Source organism: Urocitellus parryii, chromosome 7 (genome assembly GCF_045843805.1).
Source record: "Urocitellus parryii isolate mUroPar1 chromosome 7, mUroPar1.hap1, whole genome shotgun sequence".
NCBI classification, from domain to species: domain Eukaryota; kingdom Metazoa; phylum Chordata; class Mammalia; order Rodentia; family Sciuridae; genus Urocitellus; species Urocitellus parryii.
In genome coordinates, this window is record NC_135537.1 from 183,160,461 (window position 1) to 183,178,982 (window position 18,522).

The 18,522-nt window shown below is 61.0% G+C and overlaps 4 protein-coding genes across 9 annotated transcripts; 2 read left to right on the forward strand and 2 right to left on the reverse strand.

The window, feature by feature from the left end:
* Positions 1-7,125, forward strand: Lrrc45 (leucine rich repeat containing 45). Of its 4 annotated transcripts, none has more exons than XM_026410797.2 (18): positions 1-78; positions 388-643; positions 1,055-1,116; positions 1,465-1,535; positions 1,765-1,943; positions 2,148-2,276; positions 3,328-3,440; positions 3,824-3,882; positions 4,127-4,204; positions 4,410-4,545; positions 4,643-4,720; positions 4,809-4,920; positions 5,015-5,085; positions 5,471-5,563; positions 5,732-5,824; positions 6,159-6,332; positions 6,405-6,552; positions 6,636-7,125. In XM_026410797.2, exons 2-18 carry the CDS (start codon positions 424-426, stop codon positions 6,830-6,832), a joined length of 2,013 nt encoding a protein of 670 aa, XP_026266582.1. In that variant the 5' UTR covers positions 1-78; positions 388-423; the 3' UTR covers positions 6,833-7,125. The 4 variants fall into 4 exon arrangements, with proteins under 4 accessions (XP_026266582.1, XP_026266579.1, XP_026266583.1 ...); XM_026410794.2 differs by having other exon boundaries at positions 3-30; XM_026410795.2 differs by having other exon boundaries at positions 24-89.
* Positions 7,126-7,554: 429 nt separating this feature from the next.
* Positions 7,555-9,633, forward strand: Rac3 (Rac family small GTPase 3). Of its 2 annotated transcripts, none has more exons than XM_026410800.2 (6): positions 7,555-7,657; positions 8,147-8,218; positions 8,441-8,558; positions 8,660-8,722; positions 9,116-9,279; positions 9,412-9,633. In XM_026410800.2, the coding sequence occupies exons 1-6, from the start codon at positions 7,623-7,625 to the stop codon at positions 9,470-9,472; spliced, it is 513 nt and encodes a 170-aa protein (XP_026266585.1). In that variant the 5' UTR covers positions 7,555-7,622; the 3' UTR covers positions 9,473-9,633. The 2 variants fall into 2 exon arrangements, with proteins under 2 accessions (XP_026266585.1, XP_026266584.1); XM_026410799.2 differs by having other exon boundaries at positions 9,116-9,275.
* Positions 9,634-10,996: 1,363 nt separating this feature from the next.
* Positions 10,997-13,214, reverse strand: Dcxr (dicarbonyl and L-xylulose reductase). Of its 2 annotated transcripts, none has more exons than XM_026410756.1 (8): positions 13,133-13,214; positions 12,960-13,057; positions 12,320-12,474; positions 12,185-12,227; positions 12,007-12,106; positions 11,864-11,928; positions 11,657-11,774; positions 10,997-11,532 (listed from the first exon to the last, which is right to left on the reverse strand). In XM_026410756.1, exons 1-8 carry the CDS (start codon positions 13,182-13,184, stop codon positions 11,429-11,431), a joined length of 735 nt encoding a protein of 244 aa, XP_026266541.1. In that variant the 5' UTR covers positions 13,185-13,214; the 3' UTR covers positions 10,997-11,428. The 2 variants fall into 2 exon arrangements, with proteins under 2 accessions (XP_026266541.1, XP_026266542.1); XM_026410757.1 differs by having other exon boundaries at positions 10,997-11,570.
* A 2,322-nt stretch (positions 13,215-15,536) lies between these two features.
* On the reverse strand, positions 15,537-17,298 carry LOC113198158 (carbonyl reductase [NADPH] 2). Its single transcript, XM_026410778.1, has 8 exons — positions 17,180-17,298; positions 16,653-16,750; positions 16,392-16,546; positions 16,268-16,310; positions 16,090-16,189; positions 15,938-16,002; positions 15,715-15,832; positions 15,537-15,640 (listed from the first exon to the last, which is right to left on the reverse strand). The coding sequence occupies exons 1-8, from the start codon at positions 17,229-17,231 to the stop codon at positions 15,537-15,539; spliced, it is 735 nt and encodes a 244-aa protein (XP_026266563.1). The 5' UTR covers positions 17,232-17,298.
* Between the last annotated feature and the right edge of the window lie 1,224 nt (positions 17,299-18,522).

Sequence of the window (18,522 nt, forward strand, 5' to 3'; positions counted from 1 at the left end):
CCCGGGCCGCGGGAAGTGCGGAGGCTGCTAGTGGGTTCCGCGGCGTGAGGGCGGGCTGGGAGCCGCGGGGTCCGTAGGGTGGGTTCGGGGTACGTGCCACGCGCCTGCCTGCTTCCTTGACTTCCCTTGCCAACCTGGGACGCCCTCCTTGAGCGGTCCCGACCATCCATCCACCTTCCCATCCCACCCTCCTAGGCCTCCCCCTTAGGATCAGCGAAATTCACCCCCAGCCCCCGTCGTTCGAGGCGCCGACCGCGCCCGGGCGCCACGAGTGCCCGCGCTGAGCCGGGTGTTTAGCGGCTGCCCCTCCCGCAGTTAGGTGTAGGCCCCCAGGGAGGAGGCCCCTCGGTCGCCTGCCCAGCCGGCTCATGTGGAGCCTGTCTCTAGGAGCATGAAGGGGAGGCCCAGTCCGCACTCGGGGACATGGAGGAGTTCCGGCGTTCCTACAGCCGCCTGTGCAAGGAGAGTGGGTCCGAACCCCAGGAGGCTGTCCTGCAGCAACTGCACCAGCTTCCACGGGGCCGGCTGGACTTGGCCACGCAGAGCCTGACGGTGGACACCTGCAGGGCCCTGGGCAAGCTGCTGCAGAATCAGACACTGTTGACAGAGCTCGTCCTTAGCGACTGTATGCTGAGCGAGGAAGGTGGGTGCCTGAGCTGCAGGGTGGCCTCTGCAACTTAAAGGGCTGGCCTCTGTAGCTGCAGGCAGGGAATTCTTCTGTGCCACTTGATCGTTTCCTCTTCTCTGTATGTCCTAAAGTGAGAAAGTGTCCCCTCCCAAAACCTGGGAGCAGAGGGCAGTTTCCCTGTATAGCTGAGGAAGAGGAGCCTTAACGTTGAGATATCAACAGCCCAGGGCTGCCTGGCAGGGCAGCAGATGTTTCAAACTAACTTTACAAGGAGCAAGAAGACTGATTTCCATTGTAAACCCAGAACAGTGGGAACAGCAGGGCAGTCCTCCCTCCTGTGTCTGGGGAAATGCCCTGAGATGGGGCCCACAGTGAGGGCTCAGGGCCAGCAGAGGCAGAGAGTGACCACTCATCTCCTTTATCCAGGAACCACACTACTGCTCCAAGGGCTGTGTGCCAACACTGTCATTCGGTTTCTGGATCTGAAGGTGAGCCCGCCTGCACTTTGGGTAGGAGAGGGGGAAAAGCAGGGTCCTAGGGTCTGGGTCTTGACAGTGGCCAGAAACCATGTCTGTAAGATCTTCTGGCGCCCAGGGCCTCCATGACTCCCCTCTGATTGTTCCACACGTTTGTGCTGAGGGCAGTGCTCCCATAAACGCTGAGGGCACCAGTCCCAGGATACAGGGAAACTAGGTTCTGAAAGGACACGTGCCTCTTCCAGAGCTTGCCTCCCTACTCTTGCCTACTGCCCGACCAAAGCTCTAAGGGGTAGGGATGTGGTATTCAGAACCTACTAGGGTGACAGGAAGTAATTGGCCAGGCTGTTCCTATCCTAGGGCAATAACCTTCGAGCTGCAGGGGCTGAGGCTCTGGGAAAACTCCTTCGACAGAACCAGTCCATTCAGAGGTACAGCACCTCCAACCCACCTGCACCTCCCAGGTCCCTGTGGCTCGGGGCTGGCCCCAGAGGACATAGTCCTGTTGTCTGGGTTCCACATCCGTCGGTGGGGAGTCGGTGGGTATGAATCACTCAGGAGACTCCAACCTCTACCCACAGCCTCTGTAGTCTCTAGGCCCTGGGTCCCCCTAGGTCAGGTGCTCCACTGGGCTGAGCACCTCGAGTCCCCTTCCCACAGCCTCACCCTGGAGTGGAACAACCTGGGCACTTGGGAAGATGCCTTTGCCACCTTCTGTGGGGGCTTGGCAGCCAACAGCACCCTGCAGCAGTTGGACCTCCGCAACAACCAGATCAGTCACAAGGGGGCAGAGGAGCTGGCCCTGGCCCTAAAGGGCAATGCTGCCCTCCAGCAGCTGGGTGAGGCCTTCTGCACTCGGGCTTCCCTGGTGGGACCTGGGGCATCTCCTTCATCCCCTGCTCCCTCATCCCTCTGCTGCTGGAAGGAGTGGGCTGGGCTTCCTGCTTTGTTGGCAACCAGAGGCAAAGGAAGCAACCTGGGCTAGGCCAGCTCCCCCACCCTGCCAGGTGCCTTCCATCTAGTGACAACAGGTTTCCTTCCAGACCTGCGCTGGAATAACGTTGGCCTCCTGGGGGGCCGGGCCCTGGTGAACTGTCTCCCCAGCAACAGAACCCTGTGGAGGCTGGACCTGGCTGGGAACAACGTCCCCAGTGATGTCCTCAGAGCCGTGGGTACGGGTGCACGAGGCTGCTTGCTGCTCAGTTTGGAGCAAGGCATGAAGCCCTTTGACAGAGGCCTGTCCACCATGGGAGGGGGGCAGCTCAGGGCTGTGGACAGGTAAGCTTATCAGGAGTAGCCCAGCCTAGGAAGGCACCAGGAAGATGAGGGAAGAGCAGAAGGCTCCCCAATAGGTGCCTGCTGCTTGTGGCTGTCGAGGACTTAGCCACGTGCTCGTTCAGTTCTTAGGACCCCGGATGGGGGAGGGATGTCACATTTCACAGACCGGCAAACTTGGGGCCCTGTGACTAGGAGCCCTGGCCCTAGCTAGGAAGGGTATTTTCTTGGTGTTTGTCTCCTGGTCATCCTTGTGTTTGTGGCTGTGCTTAAGAGACCTATAGGTACAGGGCCACATGACCTATGCTGCTTCTGCCTGAGCTATGGCCTCTCCTACTGGTGACCCCTCCCCCAAGTCCCTGTGGATGACACCTCAGCCCCAGGATAGCAGATCCACATCTTATAACCCTCCATCTGTTGTACAATGCTAGCCACAGAAGTCTGAGCATGGGCCCAGAGTCTGGACCGTGGCCTCTTCCACACTCCTCTGCCGTAGGGTCACCTCCTCCTGATGGTCTGCCTAACCCTCTGTCATCTCCAAGTTCTCACTGTTCCTGGACCTTCCTCCATGCAAGCAGTAGCTGTAGAAAGGGCTTTTGACTTCTACAGCTGCCTAGGTCTTTCCAGAATACCTGTTAAGGTCGTACAGTGGCCCTTAACCTTTGTGGTAGAGGACAGATGCTCCAGCATGGTGGCCACCTTGTGGTGGAGTGACCTCCCCAGATGTGCAAGAGATGCCCCCATACCAGGCACCTCCTGCATCCAGCCCCCCCCCCACCCCTGTACTGGAGGCGGGTGTGTCGATTTGTTAGAGATGGTACCTGCCACAGTGTTGGTTCCCAAATGGCCATTTTTCCAGTATAGCCGGTGCAGGGCTGGGCCAGTCTTCTGCCTTTCCTAAGGCTGAGCAGACACCCACCCAGTGGATAATACAGCTCCTTCCAACAGAGCAAGCCATGGAGCACAACCGGGACCGGCATATTGCCTTCCAGGAGACCCAGACCCGCACCCACCTGCTCAGCAAGGAGGTCCAGTACCTCCAGGAGGAGAAGTCCAAGCAGGTAAGCAGACACCCTCACAGACCTCGGAGCTGCCCACAGGCCAGTCTGGCTGCTGTGGATGCAGCTGGCTGTGGCCCGCTCTCTACTCCCTTGCACCCGTGCTATACCTATCTTTCCTTCCTCCAGACCTTGGAGCCTCTGAGGCACAGATAACCACCCCTAAGGTGACCTCCTGGTCCTACTTCCTTGTGCCACGTGAGAGCCAGTGTCCCAGCCTCCAGCTCCTCTCTGCAGGGCACTTTTCCTTTGAATGAGGCTTGGGGCCAGGGGCTGAGTGTTGCCCAACTGTGTAGGTGGGCATCTGCTCTCCTTTGCTTGGTCAGGGCAGGGCAGGGCAAGCAGTCTCTGGACCCTGAAGAGGGTTTGGCCTGTTCTGTCCCCAGTTTCTGGATTTGATGGAGACAATCGATAAGCAGCGAGAAGAGATGGCCAGGAGCAGCCAGTGAGTGGGCCCAGGGTTGGGGAGGCGGGGCTGCAGCTCAGCTGCACACCTGGGGTCACTTGCCTGAGAATGAGAAGGAGTTGTATTGTGAGCTTCCCCAGGAGGGCTGGAGGGTCAGTGCAGGTGCCACACACCCTCTCAGTTCCGAGTTTGGTGAGCCGCAGGTGCAGAAGGAACCAGGGCTGCTTGGCAGGCCAGGGAGGGCTCCCGGATTTGGGCTTCTCAGACCCTCCTCTGCACACAGGGCATCGGCAGCACGTGTGGGGCAGCTTCAGGAAGCCCTGAAGGAGAGGCACTCCATCATCAATGCCCTCAAGGCCAAGTAAGCAGGGAGAGGGGTGACCTCAGAACACTGGAGCTGTGCCCAGGGGGCAGGGGAAGGGAGTACGGCCTGTGCACAGGCAGAGGCAGTGGTTACTCACGAATGCTCTCTCTGAGAGGTGAGTGCTGGCTGGGTTTGCAGGAGAGAGGCCCCCGGACATTGCTGATGGAGTTGGGGCGGAGCTGGCTGGCCCTTCTTCTTGCAGGCTGCAGATGACTGAGGCTGCCCTGGCTCTGTCGGAGCAGAAGTCCCAGGACCTGGGGGAGCTGCTGACCACGGCAGAGCAAGAACGGCTGAGTCTGTCACAGAGGGAAGAGAAAGAACGCAGGCTGGAGCAGCAGGTGGGGCACGTGCGAGCCGGCAGGTGGGGCACGTGCGAGCGGGCAGGTGGGGGGGGCAGCAGTGTAACCAGTGGTACTCACCCCACACCCAACTCAGGAAGCTGCAGAACGGGAGTCTAAGCTCCTCAGAGACTTGTCTGCTGCCAATGAAAAGAACCTGCTGCTTCGAAACCAGGTACGAGGGTCATGGGGTCACCACCCAGGGAGCCAAGATGGGGCCAGCCTGGCTGGCCCAGCTCCGGCCCATGCTGCTGGCTTTCCAGGTGGATGAGTTGGAGCGGAAGTTAAAATCTCAGCAGGAAGAGCTGTTTCTGACCAGGCAGGAGCTGACCAACACGTCAGCTGAGCTGAAGATTCGAGTTGTCCAGGCTGAGGGTAGGCACAGGCAGGCCTGCCACTGAGGGGACAGGGAGCCCCAGGGATGGAGCATTCCAGAGAAGGTTCATCACACTTTCCTCCTGTGCTTTAGAGCGCTTGGATGTGGAGAAGAGAAGGGCCAGACAGAACATGGAGGACTCCGAAAAACTGCGCTTCAGGGAGGTGCATTCTTGGTGCACATCATGGGGCCCCTGGTTCCCCCGGTTCCCCCATCCACCTGGTGCATACAGACTGCCATGGCCCCAAAGCGCACCCCTCATGGGGTCCCCTCACTGGTCTTGAGTTGCTGGTGGCAGGCCCAGGCCCTCCGGTGTGCGTTGTGTAGTGCAATCTGATGTGTGCTCCCCACAGGCAAAAGGATGCCCACCTGCCCTGCTCTGGCATGCATCCTAGGGCACCAGGGCTGGGCTGTGCCCTTGTGCTTGGCTCCTGCCAGCACCCTCAGGGTGCCCCCAGAGACATGTGCCTTCCAGGGCAGGGATTCCATGGGGGTGGGCTGGAGAGCCTGCACCTCCCCACCCTGACCTCTGACTCCACTCCTGGGCAGGTGGAGCACATGACCCGACACCTGGAGGAAAGTGAGAGGGCCATGCAGGAGAGGCTGCAGAGGCTGGAGGCTCTGAGGCTGTCCTTGGAGGAGGTGAGCCACGTGGACTGAGGCAAGCTCCAGCCTAGGGTGAACGAGGGGTGGCAGCTCCAGTTGTGTCCCGTCTTGGAACCCTGGAGCACACCTTCCTGGTTTTAGCCTCATGGCCCAGAAGGGATCCTGGGCCAGAGCAGGATGGGCTAGCTTGTGGTTTCGGTGCAGGAGCTGAGCCGTGTAAAGGCAGCAGCACTTAGCGAGCGTGGCCAGGCTGAGGAGGAGCTCATCAAGGCCAGGAACCAGGCCCGCCTGGAGGAGGTGAGGCATGGCCACAGGTACACATGGCTGGTTGCAGTACCCTGCAAGGCCTGTGGGACTAATGAGCCCTTGGGAATGTGGCTAATGTGGGCAAGGCCAGGGCTGTGGGCCCCACAGCTAGGCCTCTGAGAGGGGAGAGGGCAGCACCAGGAATCAACAGGGCTAGACTCAGGCCTGGGGTTGCACCAGGGGATGGTCCTGGAGGCACAGAGATAACAAGTGGCACTGTGGAGCCCTCCCTCAGCTTGCCTAGAGGTGGGAGTCAGTGCATATGGGTACTGTTGCTCAGGCCAGGAGGCCCTTGGGCAGCAGTGCCTCCCATGCCCGCCCGCAGCAACAGCACCTGGCTCATCTGGAGGAGAAGCTGCGGCTGCTGGCGCAAGCCCGGGATGAAGCTCAGGGCACCTGCATACAGCAGAAGCAGACAGTGGCTGAGGCCCAGGCGCGTGCCAGCCAGCTCAGCCTGCAGGTGGAGGGGCAGAGACGGCGCATAGAGGAGCTGCAGCAGGTAGTGGGGCTTCCAGGGATGCAGGTCCCAGGGGTGCCTGCTGCTGCTGGGTCTCATCCCCATACCCCACAGGAGTTAAGCAACAAAGACCAGGAAAAGGTAGCCGAGGTGACCAGAGTGCGAGTGGAGCTGCAGGAGCAGATGGGCCGCCTGCGGGCCGAGCTGACAGCCCAGGAGACTCTGAGGGAGAAAGTGGCAGCCCTGGAACGACAGCTGAAAGGTGCGTTCGTTCACACCTGGCCTGAGAGTGAGCTGGAACGGGTCTCAGCGGCGGCCCCTTCTCACTGAACCCCTCGCCTGCAGTGATCGCGAGTGACCACCGGGAGGCGCTGCTGGACAAGGAGAGCGAGAACGCGTCCCTTCGAGAGAAGCTGAGACTCAAAGAGGCTGAGATCGCGCGCATCCGGGACGAGGAGGCCCAGCGGGCGAGCTTCCTACAAAATGCCGTCTTGGCTTATGTGCAGGGGTCTCCCCTGAGATCTCTGAGTCCCCCAAAGTGAAAGGCAAGGAAAGCAGGATCGCCTTGGCAGAACCGAGGGGTGGCATCCCTGGAAGCATCCTTCCTCGAGGGCAGGCCTGGAGTTCAGGCCTTTTCAACCGTGGGGACAAACAAACCTGGCGCTCCATGGGCGTGCGGCCCAAGCCAAAGTGACCCTCCAGCCCTAAGCCAGGAGGGGTGCGCGTGCACAGGAAGGGGCTGCTGGGTCCCGATCCCATAACGACGCGGGGACAGCGGCGGCGGCGGAGGGAGGGCGTTCCCACCGCAAGCGCAGTCTGGAATACACAACTTTTGCTCTCGGTGATGCCTGTTGGCCCAGCGCCTTTCTCTGTGTGCCGCTCTCGACCCCTCGGGAAGGCCCCCGGGGGCGGGGCGGGGCGGGGTCGCCGCTCGCTGCGGCCGCGCGCCCGGAGGGCCGCCAGGTCCCGGCCCGGGGCTGCAGATCCGCGCGTCTCCGTCTTCGCCAGCGGCTTCCCGGCCGCAGGGGGGCGGTGTCCCCGGAAGCGCCGCCGCCGCGCAGGCCTGGCCCTGGGGTGTGGACCCCGGGTCCGAGCGTCGCGGCAGCTCGCGGGTGCGGGGACGGACTGGCCGCCCCGCCCCCGCCGCAGCTCGCCCGCCCCGCCCCGCCCTGCCGCGCCGCGCCGCGCTCGGCTGTCTCCGCGCCCCGCGCTCGGCGGCGCTCGGCTGTCTCCGGCCGCTCCTCGGCGCTCGGGTCCGCGGCCGCTGCGGCGCCGGGCATTTCTCCGCAGCTCGGCTCGCGGCCGCGCCCGCCGCCGCCCGGCCCCGCGCCCATGCAGGCCATCAAGTGCGTGGTGGTCGGCGACGGGTGAGTGCGGGGTCGGCGGGACCGGGGCGGGGCGCGGCGGCCGGCGGCGCGGGGTCCTGGTGGGATGGCCCCTGACGCTCTCTCCCCGGCCCGGCCGCCGGTCCCAGGGGCGGGTGGGGCGGGTCCCGCTTGCGCGGTCCGCGGGCTCCGCCCGGGCACACCTGATGCTGGCGGGTTCCCGCCTGGGCTCCTGGTGGGTGGGGCCAGGCCTCTCACCTGCACCGAGCCCTCCGCAGCCCCACCCTCTCCTGCCGCCCTCTCGGGCGCGTGGATCTCGCGCCGGACCCAGGGTGGGGAGGCTCTGCTTCTGCGCCCTGGATGTTCTATCCCAGTCCCAGGTGGCTCTGGATCTGCTGGGGGTCCCCGGGCCCCACCCCACCCTCCCAGCCACCCAAACTGGTCTCTGGCTCCGTGGGAGGGGCTGCCCTTGTTAGGCAGAGGGTGCGAGGCTGGGCCCACGAACCACGTGGGCTGGCCCTCTGTCCGCAGCGCCGTGGGGAAGACGTGCCTGCTGATCAGCTACACAACCAACGCCTTCCCCGGAGAGTACATCCCCACTGTGTGAGTGCGTGCGGGTGGGAGGTGCGGCAACCGGCTGGGGGGCTGAGCGCACACGGGGACGCCTCTGGGCCCCTCATTCGCCCCAAGTGGCCCAGGTTGTGGGCCTCCTCAGTGGAGTTGAAGCGCTGGGCAGCAGACTTAATTAAGAACCTGAGTCCTCCCTCGGGCTGCTGGGTGGCCTGTCGAGCCCCTGTCGAGCCCCGTTGCCACTTTGCTCTGCAGTTTTGACAATTACTCAGCCAACGTGATGGTGGATGGGAAGCCAGTCAACCTGGGGCTGTGGGACACCGCAGGGCAGGAGGACTATGACCGGCTGCGACCGCTCTCCTATCCTCAAACTGTAGGTGACAACAGGGCAGCCAAAGGAGCTGCAGAGCTTGGGTAGGGTGGGGACAGGGAGCTTCTGAGCCCTTCCTGACCTCTCATCTGCCCTCCCTCCAGGACGTCTTTCTCATCTGCTTCTCCTTGGTGAGCCCAGCTTCCTTTGAGAACGTCCGTGCCAAGGTAGGCCCGGCTGGAGGGACCGCACTTCCTGGGGAGGGCTGGCCCTGAGCCTCTGCCCCAAGTCGGGGATCTCTTCCTGCACACCTTAAGCAGCGTGTCCGTCAGAGGAAACGGAATGTCGTTCTGCTTCAGGGGGACACTGCTGTCAGGGGGCAGACAGCTCCCCCCTGGAGGTGGGCCCTGACTGGTGGCCTGGTGCGCCTTAAGGCCTTCTGGCCGGGCATTTGTGTTCCCCGTCGTGTCCCCAGTGTGCCCCAGAGTGGAGGGGCCCAGCGTGTCCAAGGAGGGAATGAAGAGACCTGGAGAACCGGGGCCTGCCCTGGGCAGGGCTGGGGGAGCAGCCTAGATAGAGGGGGCCAAGTGCCTGCAGGCTCAGAGCCTCTGTCCCCACAGTGGTACCCAGAGGTGCGGCACCACTGCCCCCACACGCCCATCCTCCTAGTGGGCACCAAGCTGGACCTCCGTGATGACAAGGACACCATTGAGCGGCTGCGGGACAAGAAGCTGGCACCTATTACCTACCCACAGGGCCTGGCCATGGCCCGAGAGATTGGTGAGTGGGTTCAGCATGGCCCCAGGTGGGAGATAAAGGGTGTGTTCTGGGGTCCCTGCTTGCTTTCCCACTGCCCCCATCCTCACTGTCCTTTCGCTGACCCCTCTCTCTCCCACCACTACCCTGCTGTCCCCAGGCTCTGTCAAGTACCTGGAGTGCTCTGCCCTGACCCAGCGGGGCCTGAAGACGGTATTTGATGAGGCCATCCGGGCAGTGCTCTGCCCACCCCCTGTGAAAAAGCCTGGCAAGAAGTGCACGGTCTTCTAGAGCCCCCCCAGGCCAGCCTGGGGAGGGACAGCGCCTGGCCCAAGTGTGCCCTGTGTTGAGCTGTTTGGTGTCTGCTGTGGGGAGTGGTATGGGTGGGGAGGGGAAGCATGGGGACAAGGCTGGGGTGACAGGGTCCTGTCCCCTCTGCCTCCTCTTTCTGGGGTACAACTCCAGCCTTCCCTGGCCCCCATGAGAGGCCAGGAGGGAGCAGGGTCTCCCTCAGGGCTGCAGGGGTGGGTCCAGGGCAGCCCCAGGATGGGCTTCCCTGAGGGGTGGGGGGGGGTGGGGGGGAAGGTTCTGTCCACTACGTCCCCAGAGGGGGCGGCCCCTTCTTATTTTATACAATAAAACATTCTCCATCGACACTCGTGCTTCTCACTGCCTGTCCTGCCCATCGCCCTGGGCGGCTCACCCCCAGCCACCCCCGGCAGATGCGGAGGGGTCTGTGGCAGCAGGCCTGGACACAGGCTCCCAAATGGGACTTTGTGCTTCTCACGCCCTGGGTCAGAGGCACTGCTCCCGGCCCCACAGCCCTCCCCAGACCACAGCAAGGCAGGTGCCTTTGGCCCCTTTGGATGCTGGCTGACCCGGGGCCTGGGGGGCTGCCAGGGAAGGTGTGCAGAGGCTGGAGCCCGGCCGGGCCTCATGAAGTCCTGCTGGACCCAGGGCGGCTCCCCACAGCACCAACCTCCTCTGGCTGCTATTAAGAAGAGGAAGGGCCCAGCCTCACCAAACAAATGGCGGTCAGGAGGAGTGACAGCTGATCTTGCTGAGATGAGAGAAGAGGTGGGGGCAGCCCAGGGAGGGCCGGGCCATAGTCCAGGGCTTGGACTTTACCCTGGAGGCCTCAGACAAACCCAGGACTAGAGGGTGCCCTGCAGGGCCACACTTGGCCACCCCCATGGTGTGCCCAGGCAGTTCACACTGGCTCAGGAGGGCTGATTGATGCGTTTCCAGGTGTTTTGCTAGCTACTTGTTAACAACAGCCGTCATTAGTAATTAAACTTGCAACTATTAAAACCAAATGTAGGGGCTGCGTTTGTGGCTCTGAGGTACAGCACTTGCCTAGCATGTGCAGGGCCCTGGGTTCGATCCTCAGCACCACATAAAAATAAAATAAAGATATTGTGTCCAGCTACAACTAAAAAAGTATATTTAAAAACAAATTTAGTCAGGAGGCTAAGGCAGGAGGATCGTTAAGTTTGAGGCCAGCCTCAGCAATTTAATGAGACTTTGTCTCACAATTAAAAATAAATGGGTTGCAAACATGGCTCAGTGATAAATTACCCCTGGGTTCAATCCCTAGTAACAAAAATACAACACGTGACCACCTATTTTGTGATAACAGTGTCATCTGTGCCTCGGGATGTTTCCATTTACTACTGGACCTAATAGGGTGCTACTGCCCACCTCTCTCCACTCCACATCCAGTGACATTGAGTGAGCAGCTTGAAATAGGGTCTTTACACCACAGAAATGGGCAAGCCCACAGCTGGAGCACAAAAGCTGTGGGGTGTTCCAGTATGGGGGGACAGTTGTCAAATCAACCAGGTCGCTCGGGCACCAGTGCATGAGTGAATTTGACGTGCCTCTCCCTCGTTAACTCCAAGGGAGGCCCACAGTCAGGTGGCTGCAGCTCCCTGCCACACAGCTCCCTGCCACAGGCCACCACTGTAGGAGCCAGCCTTCATGAAGACTTCACCCCCCAGCTCCTGCCAGAAGGCCAGTCGGGCCTGAGTCTCAGGTGTGAGAGCCAGGCCACCACCTGGTCTGGCTGGTGAATCTGCTGGGCCTGGGCCTCCCTCAGAATCGGCACACAGGGAGCTGAAGAATGAGGTTTATTGGAGGGCAGGGGAAGGCTAAGTATGGGGCTGAGGTGGGCGGGCTCAGGTAGCTAAGAAGCCCCCGTCCACTGGCACAGTGGAGCCTGTGGTCATGCTGCTTCGATCACTCAGCAGGAAAAGGATGGTGTCCACCACATTCTCCACCTCTGTGGGCAGGGGGGGCATGTCGGGCACAGACAAGGGGCTGGGGAAGTGGCTCAGTGGCTTCCAGCCCCAACCCCAGCAGGCACAGGCCACTGGTGCTGCTTCACCTGGCTCAGCCTGACTCACCTGCAAACTTGCCAAGTGGGATGCGGTCCAGCATGACTTTGGCCTTGTGGGGGTCATTCCAGTTGGCCTGGCCCATGGGTGTCATCACCACTGTGGGGTTGACTGCATTCACTCGGATCTGCACAGGGACGGGCAGGGATCAGCAAGGCCCATAGGGTGCCCTGGGCATGTGGGCTGGGTGGTGGGAGGTGCCCCAGCCCAGCTCACCTGGTAGGGCCCGAGCTCTAAGGCCATCACCTTGGTCAACATGTCCAGAGCACCCTTGGTAGAGCCTGTGAAGGGGGACATCTTAGAGTCCAAGCTGGCCAGGCTGGGGTGGAGCAGGGACCAGGTCACAGCCAGTCACTCACAGTAGACAGTGTGATTGGTAAGTGCACGCTGGGAGGCCTGACTGGAGACATTCACAATGGCCCCGGGGGCTCCCCGTGCAATCAGGCCCCTGGCCACCATCTGAAATTGCAGAGAGATAGGAGGCAGAACCAGCACCATTCTTCAGAGTTCCTGCTCCTACCAGGCAGGGCAGCTCACCTGGGACACCTGGATGACAGCCCTCAGGTTCACATCAAAGGACCTAGTGGCAGATGCAGAGTCCTGGTCAGGGACTTAGGGCTGCTGCAGGGGACATCCCCTTCCTGCAGTGTTCCTCTACCCCAGCTGGCTCACGTGTCAAAGGCCTCCTTGGTGACCTCCAGGAAGGGCTGCAACAGTGCCACGCCAGCATTGTTCACCAGCAGGTCCACGGGGCCCACGCTGCCCAGGGCGTGCTCAGTGGCCTCCCAGTCTGCCAGGTCCACACACAAGGGCTCCACTCCAGGACACTGTATTGGGATGAGGCACAGCTACCAGCGGCTCCGTGCCAAAGAAGAGGCACAGGTGGACGGCTGCCACCTGAGGGAAGGAACTGGGCTGGGAGGAGCTGGGGCTGCAAAGGGCTTTCAGCTAGAGGAGCTAGGGGTCTCCGGGGTCTCCGGGGTCTCAGCTGCCTACGGGCAAACCGGGGCTGCGCTTCCCGGAGCTGGGCCCGCCTCCATCCAGTTCATTTCCTCTCTGCCCCAGCGATCCTGGCGCAGGGCCAGGTCAGAAGACACTTCAACCTCATCCAAGCCCAGGGGGCCAAGCCAATCTACCCCCCACCCCGCCAGCCACCAAGCCGCGCCTCCTGGGAGGGGGTGCTGCGGGCCCTGCCAGCACCAGCGCCAGGCGCCTGGCCAGAGGCGGGAAGCACCGTGCCCACGAGGGGAGGCCGGGGCCCAAAGGGACCCACTCACCCGCTTCTCCGCAGGGCTGAGACTGTAGCGCCTACCTCGCGGACAAGGCTATCCAGGTCGGCCTGGGTCCGGCTCACAGCCACCACCCGTACCCCCGCCGCATGCAGCGCCTGGACCAAGCTGCGTCCGATGCCTAGGGCGAGCGCGGCTCAGTGCCGGAAAACCTCCGCCAGCCACCCCCCGCCTGCGCCTCCAGCCCGCGGTCCACCTTTGCCAGCGCCGGTGACCAGCGCCCGACGGCCCGCAAGCCCCAGCTCCATGGCGACTCTTCCTGGGAACCCTGTGCTGGGCCCCGGGACTTGGAGTTCTGGCGGGGGTGGGGCGCTGCAAGACCAATCACAGGGCGGCTTCTGGGTAGGAGGCGGGGACATTCTAATAATGCCCCCCTCCTGGGAAGAGGGGAGGGCAGAACGGTGGAGAGGCGGAGTCCCCGTTGGCCCTGGGGCGGGCCTTTTCAAACTGCCCACAGATTGCCCTGCGCTCTAATCTGGTTTTGCGAGTCCCGATTGGCAAGTTTTTCCCTGCCAAATTTATTACAAAATGATGATGATGATGATGATAATAATAATGATAATAATAATAATAATAATAATAAAATAAGGTAATGTCAGAAATAACGTGCGGCTACTCCTGTAATGGAGAACACAGTACTGACAGGTGCAAAAATGTTTCACCCCTCCCGCTTCCAGAGGCCGGGAGTGGGTCTTGTTGGCTCACGTAATGCCCAGAAAGAATTCGGACGACCGAATGAACTTGCCAACAGGGTTCCACGTTAGCCTCAAAGGGAGTTAGTTGATCCCAAGGCCACCCCAGACTGCCCATCAGGCCACCAGCACCTTTAAAAGTAGATAGAAAGGAAGGGGGTGGGGTAGAGCTTGGTTGGTAGGTGCTGGCCCCGCAGGCACAAGGCCCTGGGTTCAATCCCCAGCACCAAATAAATAGAGAGTTAGGACTGGAGTGATGGGAGGGAGGCCAGCAGAGGAGAGTACTGCTCCCTGAGTCCTCATCCTCAGTTACAGTGTACATGTCCAGGGCTGGATCACTCTACAAAAGCTATTTTGTTCTGTTGGTCATGGTGGGGAAGTCTAGAGTCACTACTGTCCTGATGACCTTCTGTAGTAGGGAAGTGGTGATATATGGGGCTTTGGGGTGGACAGGTTGGAGGCAAGGATGGACAGGTGAAGCAGGAGACTCAGAATTTTTTTTTTAATTAGGTAAGAAAGTGAATTTTTAGAAGGTAAAAAATCGACATCAAATATGGAACACGGATTTGAGAGATGCTGGAAGATGGTCAAGTACACTCTCCCCACAGGCCTGGCTTTTAGCCTGCTCATCACCCCCTGTGAGGTCCCTGTAATATCTGCCTCTGTCCCTAACCTTGGACCCTGCCCTCTGCCTGCCAGAGACCAAGGGAGGGACAGCCCCTAAATGGTCCTTCCTCAGAGGCACCTCTGCTTAGACCCTTTCAGTGGTTGGGCCTTGTCCCCGGCACAGTGTCCAGATCTCATCAGTTGTATCAACTGTCCTGTGATCCTTGGCCAAAGTAATCTTCAGCTCAGACCATGCTGCTACCAGTCACAAGGACCCTCCCGCGACTCCCACCCCACCGTGCCCTCCCAGCCCCTTGCCTAGCCGTCTCAGCCCCAGCCCCTCGTTCTCTGCTTCCTGGCCCCGGGCTGGACGTTGTGCCAGTGTCTCCAAAATGCCCGGGCCGTGTCCCGGGCCAGCACAGCTGAACCCCCCCACAGGGCCTGCAAGCGGCTCTGGCCAGCCCTGCGTGGCAGGGCTGTTGGGCTTGATTCCGCCTGACGGTCAGTAGAGCCGAGAGGGCGAGCGCGCTCGGGCGCCCTCTTCCGGTGTTCTTGGCGGGAGGTGTGCCCGGAGCGGGTCGGGCGTCCCAGGGAGAGGAGGGACAGACTTGATCCACCGCCCTCCCCGCGGCCTCTGAACGCTGGGCTCCTCTGGCCGAGCGTCCTCCCGGGTGCAGCACCTCTCCCCTCCCCTGCACCCTGGGTGAGCCGCAGGGGAGGGAGGTCGCTGCAGGCTGCTCCCGGCCTTTTGCCTCTGCCCTGGGCTGGATGAGCATGCGGCAAGGGGCGTCTGCCTGGCGAAAGAACCGCAGCCCTTTGGCCACGAGGCGGGGTCAGCAGCTTTCAGGGCGTGCGGTCACTGTTCCCCCGGCCCAGCGTCGCAACGCGCCCACCCAGAGCGCTGGTTCCGGGAAAATAGCGTCCATTTATTTATTTAGACAAAGAGGCAGCGGTGGGCCTGAGGGCTCGGGATGCGGTGGTCTGTGGGGCCCGCACCGTGGCGCGGCCGAGGGCCAGGACTGGGAGACGTGTCTGGGGGGGTGTGGGGCCGAGGGCGGGGCGGGGCTAGGGGCAGGGCGTGGGCGGGGCGTAGATTGAAGGTGGGGCTTAACAGGGGCGGGAGCAAAAAGGTGGGGAGGGCTGGGCGTGGTGCCCCCCTCGACGTGCGCGGTGGCGGGCGCGGAGGTGGGAGGGGCCGTGGTGTGGAGGCGGGGCTTGCGCGGGGGGCGGGGCAAGAGCCCGGGCTTGGGAGGGGCGAGCCCGACAGCCCAGCTAGAGGGTGGCCCGGCCTGCTGGCTGGCTCTAGGAGGCCAGGTAGCCGTTGTCCACCAGGATGCTCGAGCCGCTGGTAGAGGCGCTACCGTCGCTGAGCAGGAAGAGGATGCTGTTCACTACGTCCTCCACCTCTGCGGGGCGCCCACCGGTCAGTCTGTGGGGCTCAGCCGTCCGACACGCCCCACCCGCGCCTTCCTCCCCAGACCTGCAAACTTCCTCAATGGGTGGCGCTCCTTCAGCTTCCGGGAGAACTCAGGGTCAGCTGAGACTTTCTTGCCCATGGCCGTCAGAACCACCGTGGGATTCACCGAGTTCACTCGGATCTGGGACCAGGGACCAGAGGTGGCAACCTCAGCTGGTGGTTACTTACCCTACCCCTTCACCCACGACCTCTGTGTCCCTCTAGTGCCCCCCCAGGCTCGGCTCACCTTGTATGGCCCTAGCTCCATGGCCATGGCTTTGGTCAACATGGTCATTGCACCCTTAGTGGAGCCTGCACGGGGACAGCATTGAGAACCCCTGAGGGACTGAGCCTCCTTCCAGGGAGGCCCAGCCCCAGAGCCAGGGGCTCTGCACTCACTGTAGGCAGCCAGGCTGGGGAAAGGGACGTAGGCCACCATGCTGGAGACGTTGACAATGGATCCTGGCACTCCCCGGTCGATCATGCCTCTGGCCACGATCTGTCAGCCAAGAGTGGGGCAGCTCACCTCAGCCTACCCACCCACCCTGTGACTGGCCCACACCTCCCACAGGCTCACCTGAGACACCTGGAACACAGAACGCAGATTCACATTGAAGGACCTGGCAGGAGAGAGGGACCATGCTCTGCCCACCTGTGCTAGGTGGCCTCTCCCCAGCCAGAGCGCTCTTCCCTCCTCCTACCTGTCAAAGGCCTCCTTGGTGACCTCCAGGAAGGGCTGCATCAGGGCCACAGCAGCATTGTTCACCAGCAGGTCCACGGGGCCCACCCCGCCCAGCGCCCGCTCGGTGGCCTCCCAGTCTCCCAGGTCCACACACAAGGGCTCCACTCCAGGACACTGTGGGAGACGTTGCATGGAGGCCTGTGGGTGGTGCCAGCAGGCTCCCGTGGCATCCCTGAGGGGTGGAGGGCAGGCCTGGCCCCAGCAGGGCTGTGAGCCTCACCTCTTTGGATAGGCTGACCAGATCAGCGTTGGTGCGGCTCACAGCCACCACTCTGGCTCCTGAGGCCTGCAGGGCCTTCACAGTGTCCCGTCCAATCCCTGCAGGATGGGATTCAGTGGAGAGGTGGCCCGACACACCTGGTCAGGGCTGGGGTGCGGGGAGCAGGTGCAGGTGAGAGTTGCAGCCCCTCCCGCCCTGGAATGAGCAGGGAGGTGATGCTGGTCAGAGGGCAGTGGGCCAGGATGAAGTGGAGCAGGGACTGACCAGAGTCAGGCCCAGGGCAGCTCCCTCCCACCAGGCCCAAGGGAGAAGGCTGTAGCTGGACCCCCATCTGCCAGCCTGGGTCTGGCTGAGGCCAGGGTGAGCTCTCCCGTCTCTGTGGGCTGGGGAGGGACTCCAGCCCTGGGTGGGTGCAGTCAGGTGCTGGAGGGTGAGCTGTAACAAGGTCACCACGGGCCTCTATGTGGCTTGGTGTCTGGTGGCCCTGTTCTCCCCAGCGCCTAGCACTCACACACTGGCTCACTTACCTTTCCCTGCCCCTGTCACCAGAGCCCGCAGGCCACTAAAACTCAGCTGCATGGTGCTGCCTCTCAGCCTGGTCGTGCAGTTAGGGGAGGACTTGGGTTTTTATAGACTTGGCCTGGCAGGCAGGGCAGGGGTGGGACCAGAGCCAGGAAGGCCTGGCAAGGTGGCATCACCCACTTCCTTCAAGGACGGCCCTCCTCACTCCCTGACGTGGCAGTCAGATGCTTTGCTGGGATTTGGAGAATGAATTTAAAAAAACAAAGTGTGTGTGTGGAGGGGGTAGACACAGAGAGTGATGGAAAGTGCAGGAGGGCTGGGGGTGTCTGTTGGGAGTCTCCCTGAGAACTCCCAGGCCTTTCAGGTAAGGAGCCCCTAATGCAACATGGCGGCGGGCCGATGGCCAGTGGGCGCGTAACAAGTTGTTTTGAAAGTTTTCTCATTGGTCCTCCCGTCTTCCGTGCCCGTGGACAGCTCGTGCCCCCATGAATCTCATGCAGGGCGGACTTGCGTGCGCCAGAGGCGATGACCTGACCTTGACCATGATGGCCCCGGGGTCTTTCCCCGAGGAAAGAGAGGGGAGAAGAGGCTCTCCCTTCCCAGGGGTCCTTGAAAAGGTAACTTGCCCAGAACAGAGAAAAAAAAAACAAAAACAAAAACTGCTTTTTGTGAACTTCTGCAGACTGTGAACTTCTGAGCCCTTTCCCTTACATATTGGGTACAAAATTCTGAAACTACCTAAACTTGGGGTTCAGGGGATTCATTGATTACAGCAGAAGATGTGCCCTCTGAATCCGGTTGCAACCAAATAAGACTGTTTCCCTATCTTTGGTGCTATCTTAGGTGCCTGGCTTTGTCCGTCCCTACAACAGAATAATTCTATATACTTAAACATTGATTTTATATCATTTAATGTTCTATAACTGGACCTGTGATCAATAAGATCAATATCAAGTTCTATACCCTGGGTACAATTTAAATATAATATCATATATTCATGTGACATCAAGCAACAATATATGTAAATGTTATAAAATGATATTTAAAAACAAATATCAACTTCAATACCAGAACGCTTTACCTAAGATTTATAAATCTTAGCTGTACCTGAGATAAACCTCTGCCTCCCTTCTTACTACGTGTCAGAATGACTCCAAAGTAGGCCAGACTTCGGGTAAAGCCCAGTACTCTTAATTTAGGGTGAAACTGACTTTGCTGGATGTTGATGATCAAGATTTAAAGTTAAATTAAAAGGGCCAAAAAAACCCAATGTTTGGCTCTGGCCTTCTGAGTCAGTCTGAAATCCAGGGAACAGGGGGCTTCTCTAAGGAGCTTTGCAACTCTGGGC

What these genes read in the sequence shown, in the direction of transcription:
- Rac3 (XM_026410799.2), top strand. Translation starts at nt 7,623, where the DNA reads ATGCAGGCCATCAAGTGCGTGGTGGTCGGCGACGG. An exon ending in CGCTCTCCTATCCTCAAACT is followed by an intron (nt 8,559 to 8,659) that starts GTAGGTGACAAC and finishes CCCTCCCTCCAG; the next exon opens with GACGTCTTTCTCATCTGCTT. An exon ending in TTGAGAACGTCCGTGCCAAG is followed by an intron (nt 8,723 to 9,115) that starts GTAGGCCCGGCT and finishes CTGTCCCCACAG; the next exon opens with TGGTACCCAGAGGTGCGGCA.
- Dcxr (XM_026410756.1), bottom strand. Translation starts at nt 13,184, where the DNA reads ATGGAGCTGGGGCTTGCGGGCCGTCGGGCGCTGGTCACCGGCGCTGGC. An exon ending in TGGATAGCCTTGTCCGCGAG is followed by an intron (nt 12,475 to 12,959) that starts GTAGGCGCTACA and finishes ATCCCAATACAG; the next exon opens with TGTCCTGGAGTGGAGCCCTT. An exon ending in ACCAAGGAGGCCTTTGACAC is followed by an intron (nt 12,228 to 12,319) that starts GTGAGCCAGCTG and finishes ATCTGCCACTAG; the next exon opens with GTCCTTTGATGTGAACCTGA.
- Lrrc45 (XM_026410797.2), top strand. Translation starts at nt 424, where the DNA reads ATGGAGGAGTTCCGGCGTTCCTACAGCCGCCTGTGCAAGGAGAGTGGG. An exon ending in TGATGTCCTCAGAGCCGTGG is followed by an intron (nt 2,277 to 3,327) that starts GTACGGGTGCAC and finishes TCCTTCCAACAG; the next exon opens with AGCAAGCCATGGAGCACAAC. An exon ending in ATCAATGCCCTCAAGGCCAA is followed by an intron (nt 4,205 to 4,409) that starts GTAAGCAGGGAG and finishes TTCTTCTTGCAG; the next exon opens with GCTGCAGATGACTGAGGCTG.
- LOC113198158 (XM_026410778.1), bottom strand. Translation starts at nt 17,231, where the DNA reads ATGCAGCTGAGTTTTAGTGGCCTGCGGGCTCTGGTGACAGGGGCAGGG. An exon ending in TGGTCAGCCTATCCAAAGAG is followed by an intron (nt 16,547 to 16,652) that starts GTGAGGCTCACA and finishes CGTCTCCCACAG; the next exon opens with TGTCCTGGAGTGGAGCCCTT. An exon ending in ACCAAGGAGGCCTTTGACAG is followed by an intron (nt 16,311 to 16,391) that starts GTAGGAGGAGGG and finishes CTCTCCTGCCAG; the next exon opens with GTCCTTCAATGTGAATCTGC.